The 17,945-nt window shown below is 44.4% G+C and overlaps 1 protein-coding gene across 2 annotated transcripts in view; it reads right to left on the bottom strand.

The window, feature by feature from the left end:
• SPEN (spen family transcriptional repressor) overlaps window positions 1–4,322 on the bottom strand; it is a 74,768-nt gene extending 70,446 nt beyond the window's left edge. For both annotated transcript variants that reach the window (XM_024554258.4, XM_024554259.4), the window contains exon 1: window positions 3,906–4,322. In XM_024554258.4, coding sequence (XP_024410026.2) covers window positions 3,906–3,988 — 83 coding nt within the window. In that variant the 5' untranslated portion in view covers window positions 3,989–4,322. The remainder of the gene's footprint in view (window positions 1–3,905) is intronic.
• Between the last annotated feature and the right edge of the window lie 13,623 nt (window positions 4,323–17,945).

The raw sequence follows: 17,945 nt of genomic DNA, 5'->3' as shown, positions 1-17,945 counted from the left end.
CTTTATTTAAAATGTACAAAAAGCCTGCCATGAAAACTTTGAAAATTATAACATTCAAAACCAGAGGTTTCAAAACACAGAAACTGGCTGGGCTCAAAAGAAGCGATGTAGCAATGATGTAGGCTACTGTGAGTCAATTTTGTTTAAGTCTAAAAATATCTCTGGTTATAAGTATGTAAGAACAAGGAAACTTCCATAGTATTTTATCTTATATTGTGTCCCAGAAATAAAGATATCCAAATACATTTAACACCTAATATATATTCTAGTAATTTCAGCTCAGGAAAACTACTGTGATAAGATATTGAAAATCAGCAACAACAACAACAACAACAAAAAAACCCAAAAAACAAAAACATTTTTTAAATGGACCTCATTTATTAACAAAATTTTTACACAAGCTGTTTGCTACCCTGCTGAACCTCTACATAATCTTTAACCTATTCTCTAAACTAGGGAAGGAATGGGAAAAACCTAAATATGTGATTTACTTAAAATCTAAAAATAAGATATAGACAATTTTATATTCTTTAAAGGGTTCTATTCATTTGTTCGTTCTAATTCAGGGAGTCGCCTTTGCACACACCTCTCTCTCTCTTACAACTACAAGACAGCAAGCAATTGTTGTATAACTCCTCCCTTCCCCCTTCAACCCAGCTAACATACAAAGGAAAGGACTTTCTCTATTGTGCAAATCCAGTCCCTGAAATGGATCTTTGTTAACTAAAATCTGATTCAGAAATAGTCATTTTTTTCAACCACCATACATGAAAGCTGTAAAGATAATAAACACAGTAAGATATATTCTTATTGGAAAAAGGTAAAGACAAATTTTGAAAATGCTCTGATTACATTTTAAAGGTTTGGTCTTTCTCTGCCACACAGGGAAAAAGCCAAATCAGCACCCTTCCCTTCATCTTATTTTCTACCAAAAACAAGGACCAAGATATAGTTTTAAAAAAATAGCTCTGACCCCCCCCCCCCGCCCCCAATCCCAAAATACTGCCCCTGCTCCCAAAGCTGTCTGGTTTAACCTTTTTTTTTTTTTTAAATCCAAACACTTACTACAAAAGCCTAATTGTTATTATGAGAATATTCATTTTGAAACGTTTTTTTTTTAAATAATGTATTCCCAGTGTACACCTCTTAAACCTATAAAACAGTTATTAGTTAATGCTGTAATCAACTAGGGAAAAGGGTAAAAGGAGGCAATTTAACCTCAGCTTTAATTTAGGTATTGCATGTTTATTTATCATTCGGATTTCTAGAACACACCAGAAATGAATATCCTTAAATTTTCTTGTAGAGCTATATAATTCTGGTACAACTACATTTTTTTATCCCTTTCACTAAAATTACTCGGATTTAGTTTCCCTCCCGGTAGCAATCCAGGTTTTACAAGACATTTTCTACAACAGAGATAAAAAGCCTGTGAATTCCTCCAAACAAGGTCCATTTAGCTCCACAGCTGGATCAGCAAAAACACCTCCTGTATATGTTCAAGGATAAACAAAAAAACAGAAATAGAGATTACCTGTTGGGGGTGGAGGTGGGAAGGGGAGGATGGGAACTGGAAATGCCGGTGTCTGGGGTTACACTCTTTAAACCCATAAGAATGTTCTATCTACTCAAAGAACTAAGTAAATTCGTTTAAGATTTTTTCCAAGTCTCTTTTTAAAATAAGGGAGTTTCGGGAACACAAGGTCTTAGTTTTAAAATTAGTTGCTTTTATAGGTAGCATCTGCTTTAGCTCTGCAAAAGGTAAAATACTGCTTTAAATGCAGTCTGAGCAATGTGCCAGCTAAGCCCTCTTTAACACAGTAACGTTCCAGCAGACCGCGGCTGTTCAAGGCAGCTCGCATCCTCTGCCCCCTCCTCCCTCTGTGCATTCTGAGATCTGCTCTGCTGATTCCCACATAAAGTGGGTCCTGGCCGCCATTTTAGAAAGTCATTCACACAAGCCGGACCGCAGCACCATCCAGTTACAACCCTCCAGAACTCCCTTGGACGGCTTCCTCTTTCCTCTACCTAAGATCTCATCTGGCAGAGAGGTCAAACTCCCCGCAACAGACATGCAGTGTCTATAGAATCTGCATAATGCGAAATGACACGTCTGGCCACAGAACACTGAGGAGCAAAGTGAAGGCTGCAATGCACGTGTTTGCACGTCGATGCATACAAATTTCCCAGGCAGAGACAACGTCTACAAGAAGATGAAGTAGCCGCATCTAAGTAGCTTATTTTTCTGCCAAAACAATGAAGGGGACGGCAAGGGAAGGAGCAGCTCCAGGTAAAGTTCCCATCCGCTTCTCAACTGAGCCGGAGGGCTACCCTTCCTCACTCCGGACAGAGGCGAGCTCCCGCTCGCGGCCTTCCCCTCGCCCGGTTTCCCAGAACCGCGTAGTAAACACCCGGAGAGTCCCTGGAAGCGCGCCTCCCCCAGTCCTGCCGAGGACAGCAGGTTATGAATGGCCTCACTATTCCCGGCTCCTTTTCACACGCGGACACGCGCACACGCGCGCTCCAGAGGCGAAGAAGATTTAATACCCCAGTAACAGCAACCACCAACAGAATCAATGATCCTCCATGTAAAAGAAAGCGGAGCTCCGCTGCCGCGGGTTCCATTTCCTCCAGGAGGCTGCTCAGAGCAAGCGACGCAATGTACTTTTCCCATGGTGACTCACTAATAAGGGCTCTTCATCATTTCCTTCACCGACTAGGTAGTAAGAGAAATAAGGAGTAAAACAAACTCAAAACCTTTCAGGGTTTTGAATATTGGAATAACCAGTAATTCTGGAGCACAATCACACATGCTAAAGTCCTCAGTTTGCACCAGGTGTAAGCAAATCGTCATTCTCATCTTATTTCATACTGAAGCCTCTGTTACGGTAGGTACACGTTTCACAAAGAAAACAGGCGCTTAATACTACTGAACAAGGAGCGCAGAGAACACCACTTATTCCAACGTTTCTTAGACGACAAGGAGAGGAAACGGGAGGAAGAGAGAAATCGATCTAGGAAGTTCTTTCTTTTTTAAACCACGTCTGCTGACTTGAAAAGGCTTGCATTTTTCCCAACCACTGATTACAGAACTCCGGGTGGGAGGGAAACACCGTTCCTTCAAAAGCGGCCCGTCGGCGGCAGCCGGGATCCCGGCTTCGGAGCGCTGCGAGGGGGGGACCTGCCCGCCCCGCACGCGCCGGTCCCCAGCGGCCTCCCCATCCAGCGACCCCGGGGGCTGAAGGGAGGGAAGCGAACAGAACCGAAACGGGCGCGCCAAGTAATTTTCAGTCGCCATCCTCCACCCAGCCCCGCAGAACAAAACCCGTGCGCTATACACCTTCCGCGAGAGGTCCCTCGACGCTAAGCGTCTTCCCAATTCCGAGACGTCCCGACAGTACCTACCACGACTTTTATTTCTGCGTAACCTGTCCTTTCGCACAAAAGCCTCTCCGGGTCCGGCATTTCCGCGCGTCCGCAGGGTGAGCAGCGGGAGTTGCCGCGGAACTCCGGAGTTGGCCGTGAGGGACTGGCGGGGCGGGGAAGGGCTCGGGGCACGGCCCGGCCGGCCGCTCGGAGCCCGGGCAGCGGCTCGCAAGGACGCCACCCCACCGCCGCCTCGCCAGCGCGAGGGCACCTTCCCGGCGCGGGGTTCGCGGAGGCCGAGCAACAGCCCCCTCCTTATTGGGAAGTGAGAGGGCAGCAGCCGCGCCCGCTCCGCCGAGGCCCAACGCCACGACGCGGGCCGAGACGGCCAGGCATCCGCGCGCCTCCCGCACCCGTCCGTGGGTCTAGCCCGGGTCCCCCCTCACCGGTTCCGTGCACGAGGAGGGTCCGGCAACGGGCCGGAGCGGGCGGCGGGGACCGAAGAGAGAGAGCGCGGCCCCGGGCCTCGTGTCACTCACCGTTTGAAATGCTCGATGATCTTCTCTTCCCGCACATTCTCCGGTAAGTTGCCCACCCAGAGGTGCCTGGTTTCCCGGACCATGCTGGGCGGTGTGCCGGCGACCGCTGGTGCGGGTTCTCCCTCGCCGGCTTCGTGCGAGCCCGTCAGCGCCGGGAGGCGGGCGCCGAGGCGGCGGCGGCGGCGGCTGCGGCGGTGGCGTCGGCAGCGGCGGCGGCTCCTCCGGCTCCCCCCCGTGCAGAGACCATCCCTCTCCCCCAGGTTCTGACTCTCCCGGCTCGCAGCTCGGCTCTGCCGCCACCACACACCCGAAGCCGACCCTCGCGCTCTGGCGGCGCATGCGCCCGGGAGGCGGCGGGCGGGGGAGCGGGGAGGAGGGGCGAGGGGGATCCGGGCGGCAGCGACTACGACCCAGCTGGCGCTGTGGCAGCCGGACGCTTCCCACCGGCGCGCGCGCAGCCCGCCTCTTTACCGCGGGCGCGCGCGCGTCCGCCCTCCCGCCGAGGCCGAGACGCCGAGTCCCTCTCAGACGGCGCGCAGGCGCGCGGGGGAGGGAAGGGCGCTCGCGCGCTCGGTCCCGAAGCGCTAGCGCGCAGGCGCGTGGGGAGACGGCCGCGGGGAGGGCGCTGAGTCAGTCTCGCCACCCGCGCGGCGCCTACAGAAACCGGGGTTACCTTCAGCCCCTTTTGCCGGGGTACCCGGCGCCAGGATAGGGGAAGAAAAGAGAGAAAGGGAGTTGGTTTTGACAGGGCTGGGTATCAAAGCGGCCGCAAAGGCCTCTCTCCTAGGAGAGGCCAAGACACTTTCCCCTCGCGCACACTTTGGCCAGCTCCCGGCGGTTTCCGGGCACTTGGATCCCCGCCGGCTTGGGAAAGTGTCAGAACAAGGCCGCCCTTTTCACCGCCCGGTTGAGCAACGACGGCTTCAGAAACCCATCCCTCCCAAGAATCATTAGCTTATAACGTTAAGCAACTTTATTTTATATAGGATCTTGTGAAACTTTTTGCAAGATCTTGTTGATCATTACGGTATCCTCGGAATAAAACAAATGAAACGGTTACATGTTTAGCATTGTTTGCCTCAGAGGATTTACTATAATTTAATATTTAAACAGAGTAAGGGATTAGACCTCTGGCTTTTCAGGCCTAAGGGCTTTTAAAGCCTACACTTGAACTTTTATATAAAGGCTAGTTTACAGGACCCTGGGGAAAACCAACAAAATTAAGACAACTGTATTGTGTCCAGAAAAGAATTGTTTAGAACACTAAGCAACTCAATTTTCTTTCCATTTATCTATATAAATAAAATAGTAGAGGTGTGAATCACATCAATTTTTTCAGCATTTGATTTAATAGTCTATACTGTGCTTAATAAAGATCTCGGTAGGTCTGATCAATTCATATCATCTCTCTTTCATCCTCAGAACTTTCAGAAGGCTAAGCAAACCCACAATTTACACAGTTGTAATACAGTACAAGACGTGGTTATAACCTTATCCATTGAAATGCTTTGGAATTTTGACAAATTACTTCTAAAAATTCTATATTCTGAGCCAGGTAACTTAACTAGTTTGTTTCCAATGCTATAATCGGCTTGTGATTATATTACCTATTTTGACACACTTTTTTTTTTTCAACGGCTTTGGGAACTTTAGTAAGAACAGAAAGAGGTCTAGAAAATTTAGAAACAGAAAAGGCACCACTACAATAGGGGCACTCATTCATTCCTAATTTAGTTAAGGTATTTAGTTGAGCTTGTCTTCATGCAAATCAGTCATTGAATGAAATGGAAATTTTTGTTCTTTTTTTACATTTTTTTAAAGATTACATGTATTTATATTTAGAGAGAGGGGAAGAGAGAAAGAGAGGGAGAGAAACACTGGTGCGTGAGAGATACATCAATCCATTGCCTCTCACAGGCCCTCAACCCAGGGCCTGACCCCACAACACAAATATATGTGCCCGGACTGGGAATGGAACCAGCAACCTTTTGGTTCACAGGTCAGCATTCAATCCACTGAGCCATGCCAGCCAGGGAAAAATTTTTGTTCTTGAAAACATTAGGGAATTGATTACTCAGTTAAAGTAAAAACAAGTCAACCTACATTCCATTGTAGGATTAGACATTTACATTTGGCCATTTCTCTGTCTCAACAGAGTATCAGACCAGCATACAATTACCTGAAGTCATGAACTATATAGTTCTGTACATATAGGGCTTCAATTAGCGTTAAACTGAAGTGCATTTTTCCACGAAGCATGAATTTCAATATTAAGAACCACAATATGAAACATATTTTAAAATGTGATATAAATTAGGCCCTAGCCAGGTAGCTCAGTTGGTTAGAGAATTATCCCCATACACCAAATCGTGGGTTGATCCCGGGTCAGGGAACAGAACAAGAATCAACCAATGATGCACGGATAGGTGGGACAAATTGATCTCTCTCTCTCTCTCTCCCCCCCTTCCTCTCTCTCTAAAAAAATAAAAATTTTCAAAATGGAAAAAAACATATTAATTACTCATTTAAAACCATGATAGATAGCCTCTGAATTAGCTGAAACCACTTGGGGAAGACCAAAATGTCACCATGAAGAACAGAAAAGGCTCGGCTCAATTGCATTAAAAGGGGCAAAGAAGAGGATTGAGAAAACATACCTTACAATTAGAGAAATAAAGGGTGTTATCTCACCTTACATGCAGCCGGCAGTTAAAATCATGCTGAAGAAAAATTCAAGGGCTAGAAAAAAAGGAAGAGCCTTTTAGAAGCAAAATCATTAGGAGAGACTAGTTAAAGTAATTGATAAATACGGTATTTTGTATCTGTCTGTGACTCCCACAGAACAATAAAAGGATAAGCTAGAATAAGAATCAATTACAATGTACTTATAATACTTTCTCAGTGACACAAGAATAAGGGGACATTAAGTGAAACTTAAAAGCAACAAGTTTAGACCTGACTATTGTGGCTCAATTGGTTGGGCATCATCCTACAAGGGGAAAGGTTGCCAGTTGGATACCTGATCAAGGCACATGCCTGGGTTGCAGGTTCCAGGTCGGGGAACATGTAAGAGACAACTGATTTGATGTTTCTCTCCCTCTCTTTCTCCCTCCCTTCCCCTCTCTCAATAAATAAATAAAACCTTTACAAATAAAAATAAAATACAAGAAAAGCAACAAGTTTACCAAGTACAAACGTTTTAATTGGTATAGGCTTTGTAATATATATATATTTTTAATTTATTTTTTTTAAAGAGAGAGGGGAAGGGAGGGAGAGAGGGAGAGAAACATCAGTCTGTTGCCCCTCTGAACCCACAACCCAGGCATCTGCCCCAACCAGAATCAAACCTGTGACCTTGACCTTTTGCTTTGTGAGATGACACCCAACCAGCTGAGCCATATTAGCCAGGGCTAAAATTTGTTTTTAAATGTAGTTCTCTTAGATTAGCCTAAAGGTCTTGTTATATTTAAAAAATAGAGAGAGTGTCAAAAATTCCACTTCCAATTTTGTCACTTATTTCCCCATGAAAAAAGCAGAGCAGGTACTTAATTTTTATAACTTAATTTGAAATGGGCAGAGTTGTTTACAAATACTTTGAAATTCCAACCTTTTGGGAAGTAGAGGAAGAGAAACTGTGGTGGAAGCTCACTAATATACAGATTGTTAAGCAAAACTAAGTTGAAGTTTTTCCAGAGAACTTTAGAAATCATAGAATATGAAAAAGATGCATCTCAGTGAAAAAGATCAAAATGTCAAATTAAGATAATATTTCTCATCTTCCAGAGATTTATCAAAAAACTGAGAAATAGTCTCTGTGTAATAATATAAAAGCTAGCAAAATCTCATTAAACATCATATCATAATAGCACCTCATACTCAGATTCTTTTAAAGTGTTAGTTTCATAAAAATACCTGCTTTCAGAATTAGGGCACCAGAAATAGCAACCAAAGTATTCGTTTTAGTTTCTTTGGGGCTTTTCGTTTGCTTGTTTTTTGTTTTGTTTTATTTTTATCCTCACCCAAGGACATTTTTTTCATTTGTTTTGTTTTGTTTTTTTAAAGAGAGGGAGAGAGGAACAGCCATGTGAAAAAGAAGCATCAATTTGTTGCCTCATGTACACTCTCCAACCTGGGAATCAAACCCACAACCTAGGCATGTGCCCTGACCGGGAATCGAACTGGTCACCCTTTGGTTCACAGGCTGGCGCTCAATCCACTGAGCCACACCAGCCAGGGCTATTACTCTAATATTTATATAGAAGGAAAAATAGCTCACATGTAGATGCTGGGTCCAAATGAGTAATTCAGGTGGGAATTCTATCCACCTCTAAAAAAGATAATATTTGCAGGTTAAAAGAAATGTCCATGCTGTTACTGATTCTTTCAGCATAATAAACACTACTTGACCTGGAACTTTGGGGGATACTGAAAAACGCTGTCTGAATGAAAGACATTTAGTACAAGGAAGTAGCTCTGGGTTAAGAGTCAAAAATTCCAGCTCCCCCCAGTGTGGCTCAGTTGGTTGGGCATCCTTCTGAGAACCTAAAGGTCTTCACAGTTGATTTCTGGCTGGGGGCACATGCCTGGACTGGGGCACATACGGAAGGCGGCAGATGATGTTTCTCTCTCACATCGATGTTTCTTACCCTCTCTTTCTCCCTCCCTTCCCCTCTCCCTAAAATCAAAAATAAAATATTTTTTAAGAGAGTCAAAAATTCCAGTTCCAATTTTGTCACTGGCTATATGGTCAGGCAAATAAATTAAATCCCCAAAGTCTCAATATCCTTACATGCAAAATGAGGATTAAAAAATCTGTTTACCTAGTATGGTTACTAGAAGTATTAAATGAGATAATATAGATAAAAAGTATTTGGAAGTTAACAACAAAAAAATATATGAATACTATTAAGTTGACTACTAATTTCATATTAATACCTAAACTAAGCATCAGTTGAAATTAAAGACATACGATTATCAATTTATAACATTTTCATTATTATAATCAGGTCCCATGGTCAAATCAATATGCAATGATTACCTGTGAAGTACACAGTTCCTTGCATTTTTGCTTACTTCTACTGCAAGCTCTTAACAACAAAAGTTATTAGTGCATCTTAATAACAACGAGATTATAAAGTATATGCCCTTTGTACAGCCTCAAATCAAGTGTTTGATTTTCTGAGTTCATTTTTATTGGCTGTGTATCAGGAAACACTGAGAAAGCTTTTCTCTACTTCTTGTAACAAAAATATTTACAAGGGCAGAATTTCTTCATAAGCATTTATCTTTGCATGTTTTTAATAAAAGGCAACTCACTTTGTTAGTCTCTGATTTTTAAATTGATTTTAACAATTAATAATTGAGGCTCGGTGAAAAAGATCAAAAAGTAGGGTATGATCTCATTTTCCATCTATAATAAATGAATGTTGAAGTGAATTTCCTCATTTGAGTATTAAAGATAATTCAGAAAGGTGACATTAGAGCAGAGCCATTTGCAAAGAAGAATTAAAATAGATGTGATTTTAAGCAGATCTTATTTTGAGGCTCGAAGGAGCTCCTGTATTTAGCACACTAGATGTGATCAAAGAGTTCAGTCATGCGCAATGGAAGCCCGGTTGGGGAAAGCATCAGAGCCTCAAACAAAGGCTTTGAATGCTAACTTAGCCAACAGAGCAAATAAATTAATATCAGTATTTAACCACGAGAACAGAATAATTACCAGATATTGAAAAAGAATTTGGTTACAGATCAAGTCCCAAGCTACTAAAATTAAACTGTTTCATGAGGAAACATACTTAATATATAAGCACTTAGTCTCTCTCTCTCTTTTTTAAAGATTTTATTTATTTTTAGAGAGAGGGGAAGGGAGGAAAAGAGAGAGAAAGAGACACATTGATGAGTTGCCTCTCTCATTCTCCCTAACTGGGGAGGGGCCTGAACCCGAGGCATGTGCCCTGACTGAGAATTCAACTTGCAACCTTTCCCTTTACCGCACAAGGCTCAACCAATTTCACACCGGTCAGAGCAAGCACTTGTTCTTAAAGCCATCATATAAAAATAGATTAACCAGCTCTAAAATGATCAAAGCCCCAACCACATGAGACTTGACAGTACTACCAAAATTCCCAACATTACTATATCATTCTGAAAGAGTGTTTGACATCTTGCTAGATCTGAGGATCGAGTGGTAAACACCCATTTTGATATAGCAGGCTCACTCTGGTGAAATTATATACACAGAAATTATCAGAACTCCAATCAGATGAACAGTATGAGATAGTTAGCCTATCCTTTTCTAAATCACTCTTTTAGCAAGCTGACACTTCATAATCTTTTTTGTTCAACCCTCTAAGAAACCTAAATAATTTATTCCATGTTGTTTTTAGTTTTCCAAAAATGAATACGATGACTGGTATTTTCACTTAAAAAATGAAGTTATATTTCTCCCATTTATCTGGAAAGTTGCTAAAAGTAACTTTTTTCCCCTCATGAGGAAATATTGCTAATGCACCTAATATTTAAAATTATGAATATAATTTAGTAATGTTTATGATATTGAATAAAAACAGACTGGAAGAATATTTGTAAATATTAATTATGGTTATACCTATATGGTAGAATATAAGCTTTTTATTTTTTTTTTTTAAGATTTTAGTCCTGGCTGGTGTGGCTCAGTGGTTGAGTGCCACCCTGTGAACCAAAGGGTCGCCGGTTCCATTCTCAGTCTAGGGCATATGCCTGGCCAGGAGAAAAAAAGATTTTACTTATTTATTTTAGAGAGAGAGAAAGGGAGGGAGAAAGAGAGGGAGAGAAATATCAATGTGTGGTTGCCTCTCGCAAAACCCCTTCTGGGGTCCCGGCCCACAACCTAGGCATGTGCTGTGACTGGGAATGGAACCGGCGACCATTTGGTTCACAGGCCCATACTTGATCCATTGAGCCACACCAGCCAAAGTTAAAATATTTTTTTGCTAAGAAAACAGTACGAGCAAGGGTCGTAACTAAGGATTTCACTGTACTGTATAATATTAGCTGGTAGGAGGGGTATGGTGATATGAACATATAAAAAGGGTTTGTTATACTCTGGTTTCTCTTCAGGTCATATAAATCTTTCGCCTTTTTAAAAAGGGTTTGCGTTTTCTCCTACCCCAAGATAAGCACACACCCAAGCATAAACCTTTGACTTACCAAAAAAAATTCGCCTAAAAAAAAGTGGCTTTAATCCTGGCTTGGTAACTCAGTTGGTCCCCATACACAAAGGTTGCAGGTTGGATCCCCTGTCAGGGCGCATACAAGAATCAACCAATGACTGTATAAATAAGTGGAACAAATCAATGTTTCACTCTCTCCTCTCCTTCCTCTCTCTCTCTAAAAAATCAGTGAATAAAATATTTTAAGAGTGGCTTTAAAGCACGATACTTTTGTCCTTCATAACTTGCAACTTAAATAAAGTTTCCCTAAAGATCAGTTTCCAGACTCTAATTATTAGCACATAAGAACCCTGACTTTATGCCTATTCAAAATTATAAAATGTACATACTCAATATTTTTTCCCTTACGTAGTAGTGTTATCCTTGCTGTAGGAACTTTGCCTTTAACAATAATTTAAGACAATCTGTAACAGAAATTCTGCGAATTCAAGGGACAGCTGATCTGGTCATTTCTAAGTCTCAAATTACAGCCTTGTTAGCAGAGGGAGAATTTCAAGTATTTCAACAGCCCTCTAGATCGCTTTTTATATACCAAGTTCCTGTTGAATCTAGCACCAATTCAAAATTCCCACCAGGAAGAAAGATCCCGTCCCTAGGAACCACGGAGCGGCCCCGCCCACAGCGATGACCCAGGCTGGCCTGGACTCGTCGCGGCGAACGGTGCTTTCTCACCTGGGGACGCGTGAGCCCTGGCAAACAAGTTCAGAGACAAAATGGGGCTCGCGACTATCAATCCCAAATTGCAACTGCCACGTCAGTCTTTAGGGGCCTCCAAAGTGCTTTTTTCGCAAACAAGCTCCCTTTTTTAAACCTAACTTCTGGGAGGCTCTGAAGGTACATTCCATACTAAGGAATTTAGGAAGGCAGTTACTCCGGGGAAACGAAGGCACTTCAAAAGGAAGAGTGGCAAGGAAACAAAGCTTAGGCTGGAAAAGTGGCCAGCCTCAGTGCCCTGCTAAAGGAAGCTTAACTAAGCTGCTGAATTTCAAAAATGGGGTTGGATGACAGTGGGTTACATGGTAACGTAGAGCTTTTTTCGGGGCGGGGGGTTGCAGTTTTAAGAACCCACAACCCTGGCAATAATTTTCACCACATCCCCTAAGGAAAGAAAGGGGAGGGGGGAAGACACCTTAAAAAGAGTAAACGCGTTTAGGTTACTATGGTTACCACTCGAGTCAAGCTCAGTTCTGCTAAGGGAGACAGAACTGTCGCCAAGGCCGTTTCTTTGTCCGCATCCACAGAGGATAAACCTAGCGGCCAGCGGAGGACCAAAGGCGGCATTGCAAAAAAAAAGAGACACTTTAATTTTGGCTTAGTGAGAAAGAACTGCAGACAGTGCCTCATGGAAGCCAGCACTGTCTCCGCGAAGTCTTAGGCCAGGGAGGTTTCCCCGGTTTGGAGAAAGCTCCTTCCCACTCCAGAGGCCAAATCCAGGCAGGATCATTCCAAACATGGCGCAGGCAAGAGTGGATGGAGGCCAAGGAGACATGGTCCAAACTCAGTCCTCAGGCACAAAGGGTAGGCTAATCTCCAGGAAACCAGCGCTACAGAATTAATAAGCCGTCGAGAGGCTGCAGCTTCCGCGAGTGGGAGTTGACGAAACAGTGAGTAGGGCACAACGGAGACGCTCAGACGCACTTCATATCAAAGACGCTACAGCAAGCAAACACCTTGGAAGACACTGCGCGGCGAAGACGACCCAGTGCGCAGGCGTGCGGGGAAACGATTCGGGCTCTAGCTGCCCGCTCGTCCCCGCCTCTCTCAAAAGCCGGGGTAGTTGCCCCAATGCGCTTGCGCAACGACGGAACGTTGGGGGGAGGGAAGGAAAATCTGTTCCCTCATTGTGACAGAACCGCCCCCCCATCCCAGGGAGCGCGCGCGCGCGCGCACGCACCACTCTCACACGCGCACGCGCGTGCCGAGCTTGCCGCCTAGGCCCTTGCGCATGCTTTGGGAGGGAGGCGGTGGCAGAGCTTGAGGCTTTCTGCGGAGTTTCTCTGACAAGTTTCTGGAACGACGAAGCCCTAGGGAAGCTGGGGGATGGGAAGCGCAGGGAAGCAGCTTTTGAGCGAAAGAAACCGAAAAATCCAAAGTACACCCGCCACCGCCCAGCCTCCAGCCATGAAGCCGCGGCCAAGTCCAAGTCCACCAAGGCCCTAACGCCAGAGGGAAAAGCGTGGGGGCCTCAGCAGCCGCTCCTTCCTCTGCCTGTGCCCAGCCCCCAGGCCCCTCAGCACAGGGAGAGGGCAGGATCAATGAAGGGCCTGACGCGCTCCCTGGATGTTTGCATGGTGGAGTGAAAGCCGGCATCAGCCCTCTGGAGCTGCCTTCGCGCTCGTAGGCCACCGGGGCTCTTCGCCGCGCTCTCGAGTGTAGGCTCAGGGCGTTAGGATTCCACGTGGCTGCTTTAGTACTAGGCTGGGGCTCTGGGACCCCGTTTTCTCCCCTCACTTGGGGATATCCTTTGATTCCCCTTTTCCTGTCTTTGATGGTCTGGAGCTTAAGATGCGACTGTGGGGACCCTAAAGGGGGGCACTCCCCTCACACCCGACGAGAGTCCTGGGCACGCAGAGGTGGCCTGGCAGGCGTTTTGGGGGGTTTGGAAGAGTGAAGGCAGCGCCCGCACTAAGGCACCGCTGAGTCGTGGCGTGCAGCGGCTGCCTGCCGGCGTGCGGTGGGTAGGGCGTGGGAAGGCCGACTACGGCTGTGGGGCTGCGACGGTGCGCAGTGCCGGAGGGGGGGGGGGCGCTTGACGGCCACCAAAAGGAAGCTAGGACTGGCACGGCTGTGTTGCGGGCACGGGATCCGTGGAGCCTGTTTTGTCTCGGTGAGCGCTCGCTCGACACTATACCCGGCTGCCATTTTGTGGCGTGGCCGCCATTTCGCGCCGCGGAAGAGGCAGGGCGCGCGGGGAGGGGCGGCCGCAGCTCGCAGGGGCGGGGGAGGCGGGTTGGCGGCGGCGCCCGGGCTCCCCTCCCGCCTCCTGTCGCGCAGGCGAGTAGGTCTCCTTTGTTCTTCGCCTCTGGGCTGGAATCTCCGGCCGCAGGCTCTCCCGCGGCCCGCCCGGAGTGCGCTAGCTGCGCGCGGCGTGTGAACCCCCGGAAAGCCGCAGAGAGGCGTGCACGGAGCCCAGATCTTGTCCGCCCTCTTAAGCCCTTCCAAAGTGGGATTTCTCCGCCCCATCCTTGCTATGTGAAAGGAATACATTTTATGAAGCAGTGCTCGGAACTTAACCGTGGGAAGCTGGAATTTCTCCCTGAGAAGGAAGGTGCTTTCGGGAGCCCTGTGCTGGTGGGAGTAGCACACTCGTTTGCGTCCCCTGCCTTGAACCATAATGGCGTTCTGCACACAGAAGTTAACACTGCGCGGCTTCGCCAGTGGGAAACCCAACAAAGGTGCCAAACACCCGTGTAGCCGAGAGGTCGGTCTCTTTAAAAAAAAAAAAAAAAAGTGTCTTTTAAGTGCTGTCAGAGTAGAACAGAGGCGATGGCTTTTCATTGGCTGGCTGTAAAGCACGCACTGCGCCACTATTTTCAGATAAGGTTTTATAGCCCATTATTTATATCTGAGCCATAAACTGGAACAATGGTTGAGGACATCTTATTTCTGTCTGTTGAAAACGACTTCCATTTAATTTCTTTTTTAAGTCTCTTATGAGTATGTAAATAACAAATTGGCTCAATAAAAGTCTCTATTATGTGCCTTCCAGTGTCATTTCAAATCCTGAAAGAGCTATTGTTTTCCTGGTTTCAGGGGAAATATTTAAATGTGAATCTTGGCATTTTTAATGTTAACTTTGCGGCTCGAATCAACAAAGCCAGGAAATTTAAGAGTAATGCTGCTAAATTTGTCTTCAACCTTGTTTTTTTGTGCAAGGTATTTTTGTTAAGGATTTTTTATTTTTTTATTTTTTTCAGTTTGTTTTCTTCACAGCAGAATGAGTTCATAACCGAGCCAACCTTTTCTGGCTCAGGTCTTTTGGTGTCATAGTTACAGAAGGGTTTGTTTTTTTTTGGGGGGGGGCGGTTCTTACTATGTATAATTATAGGGAGTTGGTTATACTCATAATGATAGGATGAAAATGTAAAAATATTTGTTGAGGGCACAAATCAGGATTTAATGGCTTCTAGATGAAACATTTCAGGAGTGGCTGTTAGAGCCCAAATTTTGTTTTCATTCCGGTCTGACTAAAAGCACTGCATAATTTTAATTTTTTTTACTCTTAAGATTCTGTAAAGCACAATACTGTACATTCTTTTAGTGATGAAAGCTTGTGAAATGTGTTAATTATTTTTAAATGTTTTTTTGCCTGCACTACCAAAATTAAATAGTATGAAACTATTAGTTTCATTTGGAAATTAGTATGTTGTCCGAATCCAGACAAAATATTATGCACCTAATTAGCTAACCACTTGAAATTCAGATGGTTGCACAATCCACCCTTCACTTGGTACAGATGTAGAAGAATCTGTTTAAACAATTCTAATTACTAGAGTGTTGTTATTTATAAAATGCATAACTTATTGCACACCTTTAACTATTAAAATGTAAGGCAAAAAGCACACCTTTGCACAAAAATTTGCAATTTTTTATTTTATTTTTTTAATTATTGATTTTAGGGAGGGGAGAGAAACATCAATTTGCTGTCCTACTTATTTATACATTCATTGGTTGATTGTTATATGTGTCCCAGCTGGGAATCAAACCCACAACCTTGAAGTATGGGGAAGATACTTTAACCAACTGAGCTACCTGGCCAGGACAATTTCTATTTTCTTAAGTAGGTATTTTGTACTGTTTACCTCTCTCTCATGACCAATGCCATATGTTTGCGAAACAGTTGAACAGAAATTTAGAAATAACCCACCTCCCCCATCCTAATGCTGGTCTCAAAACATTTTCCAACTTCTGAGGCCAAAGCCCAAACACTTAAACAGGTGAACTTTAGATGTACAGAGAGCCGTGTTCAAATAAACAGATTTTGAAATAGCCACAATCTCAGATCTGTCCCAGAAGTGAAAACGCGTTTGTGTATCTAGTCCTAGGTCTCTTCATGTCTGCAAGCCAGGCAGGACTAGTGGACTACGAGATTACCTCTCCGTTGTTAGTGTAGTTTTTCTTAGCATAAAGCTGAGGCTCGGAATTAATTTGTACCAGTTTGTGTTCTCTGAAAGAGATTAGGTGTTAACCAAAACCTTTACTGCCAGATCCTTGAGGCAGCCAGTATATAGAATAGAGGTGGTGGTATGTGCTGAGCCTCTTTGGCTCATGCCTTTGGTTTTGTTATTTGTTTTACTTTATTTTTTCTTATTGCTTTTGATTTTGTTTGTTTAGTTTTGGTGTTTGGTGAAGCTTGTATGCACCTTTTCCAAACGACACAGAGACATAATAAACACCTCTATCCATTCTAGGAAAGGACAGCTTTTCATGGCAGACTGTGGAATAGGAGGAAACTTAACTATACTAATAACTTTTTCCTGGTGAAGATAAATGAGCTCCTTTAGAGACTTCAGTAATGTGGGAAGTCCTTCCAAATATTTTTAGAAGCAGTTAAGCACTCCCACATGTTGTAATAATCTTTTCCCCTTTGAGCCAAAACTCAGAAGTTCAGCACTTAAGAAGTATTGGAGTTCAAAGAACAAATCCTTGTAGCCAATGGTATATTTCATAGAAAAATAGGAACATCTATAAAATTTTTTTTTAAATACTTCTTAAACAGTCCAACATTTGTCCTTCCAGACTACGCATGGTCTCCCCTAAAACAAAACTTAGTCCTGACAGTTGTGCGGATCACATGGAACCCGGTTTACCATTTTGGCATTGCAATTTAAATGGCCCAGGTGGACAGTACATCAGAAAGACTTCTAAAAGTCAAGATCTTTATTTGTTTAACAAATAATGTTTAAGCATCAACCTTGTGCTAGATTTTATCCCAAGTACTTAGGGTACATCGCTGAGTAAAACATCCCTGTTCTCATGGAGCATATGCGGTGGGAGGGGAGGGATGGGTTGTGATGGGAGGGGAAAAGAGACAGTAAATACAAAGGAAATTCATAGGAGCAGTAAGTGCTACGGCAAAAATACAAGAAGAGAGATGAGACATTGCGATTTCATTTTATTTTTAAATTGTATTTTTTCCATCATCATTTGTCCTCCCTATACCCTTTTCTACCTCTACCACCCCACCCCACCCCTGGAAACGTGTTGCAATTTTAAATGGGGTGGTCAGGGTAAACCTCATTAAGAAGATATTTGGCCCTGGCAGGGTAGTTCAGTTAGTTGGAGCTCATCCAGTACACCAGAGTTGTGGGTTCAATCCCAGCCAGGGCACATACCTAGGTTGATGGTTTGGTCCCCAGGTGGGGCATGTACTGGAGGCAACCAATTGATGTTTCTCCTCCTCGCCTGTCTGTCTGTCTCTCCCCCTCCCCGCTTCCTCTCTAAAATCAATAAACATTTTCAGTTGAGGATTAAAAACATGTATTTTTAGAAAAGATGTTTGCAGACTTGAAGTAGCTGTAGGAGCAAACTGATTAAGGGAAGAAGGGCCAGAGAAAAGGAATAGCAAGTACAAAGGTCCTCAGATAGGAGTGTGACTAGCACATGAAAACTAGCAAGGAAACCAGTGTGGCTGAACCAGAATGAGCAAGGTGGGGGAGGACAGAAGATAATGGACATCAGATAAGGGGAGTGGGAGTCAGATCTATAGAAACTGGTAGCAGCCCTGGCTAGTGTGGCTCAGTGGATTGAGTGCTGGCCTGTGAACTGAAAGGTCATCGGCTTGATTCCCAGTCAGGGCACATGCCTGTCTTGGGGGCCAGGTCCCCAG

Source organism: Desmodus rotundus, chromosome 3 (assembly GCF_022682495.2).
Source record: "Desmodus rotundus isolate HL8 chromosome 3, HLdesRot8A.1, whole genome shotgun sequence".
In the NCBI taxonomy this organism is placed as follows: Eukaryota; Metazoa; Chordata; class Mammalia; order Chiroptera; family Phyllostomidae; genus Desmodus; species Desmodus rotundus.
Note: the sequence above shows the minus strand (reverse complement) of the source record. Positions and strands in the feature narration are given on the sequence as shown.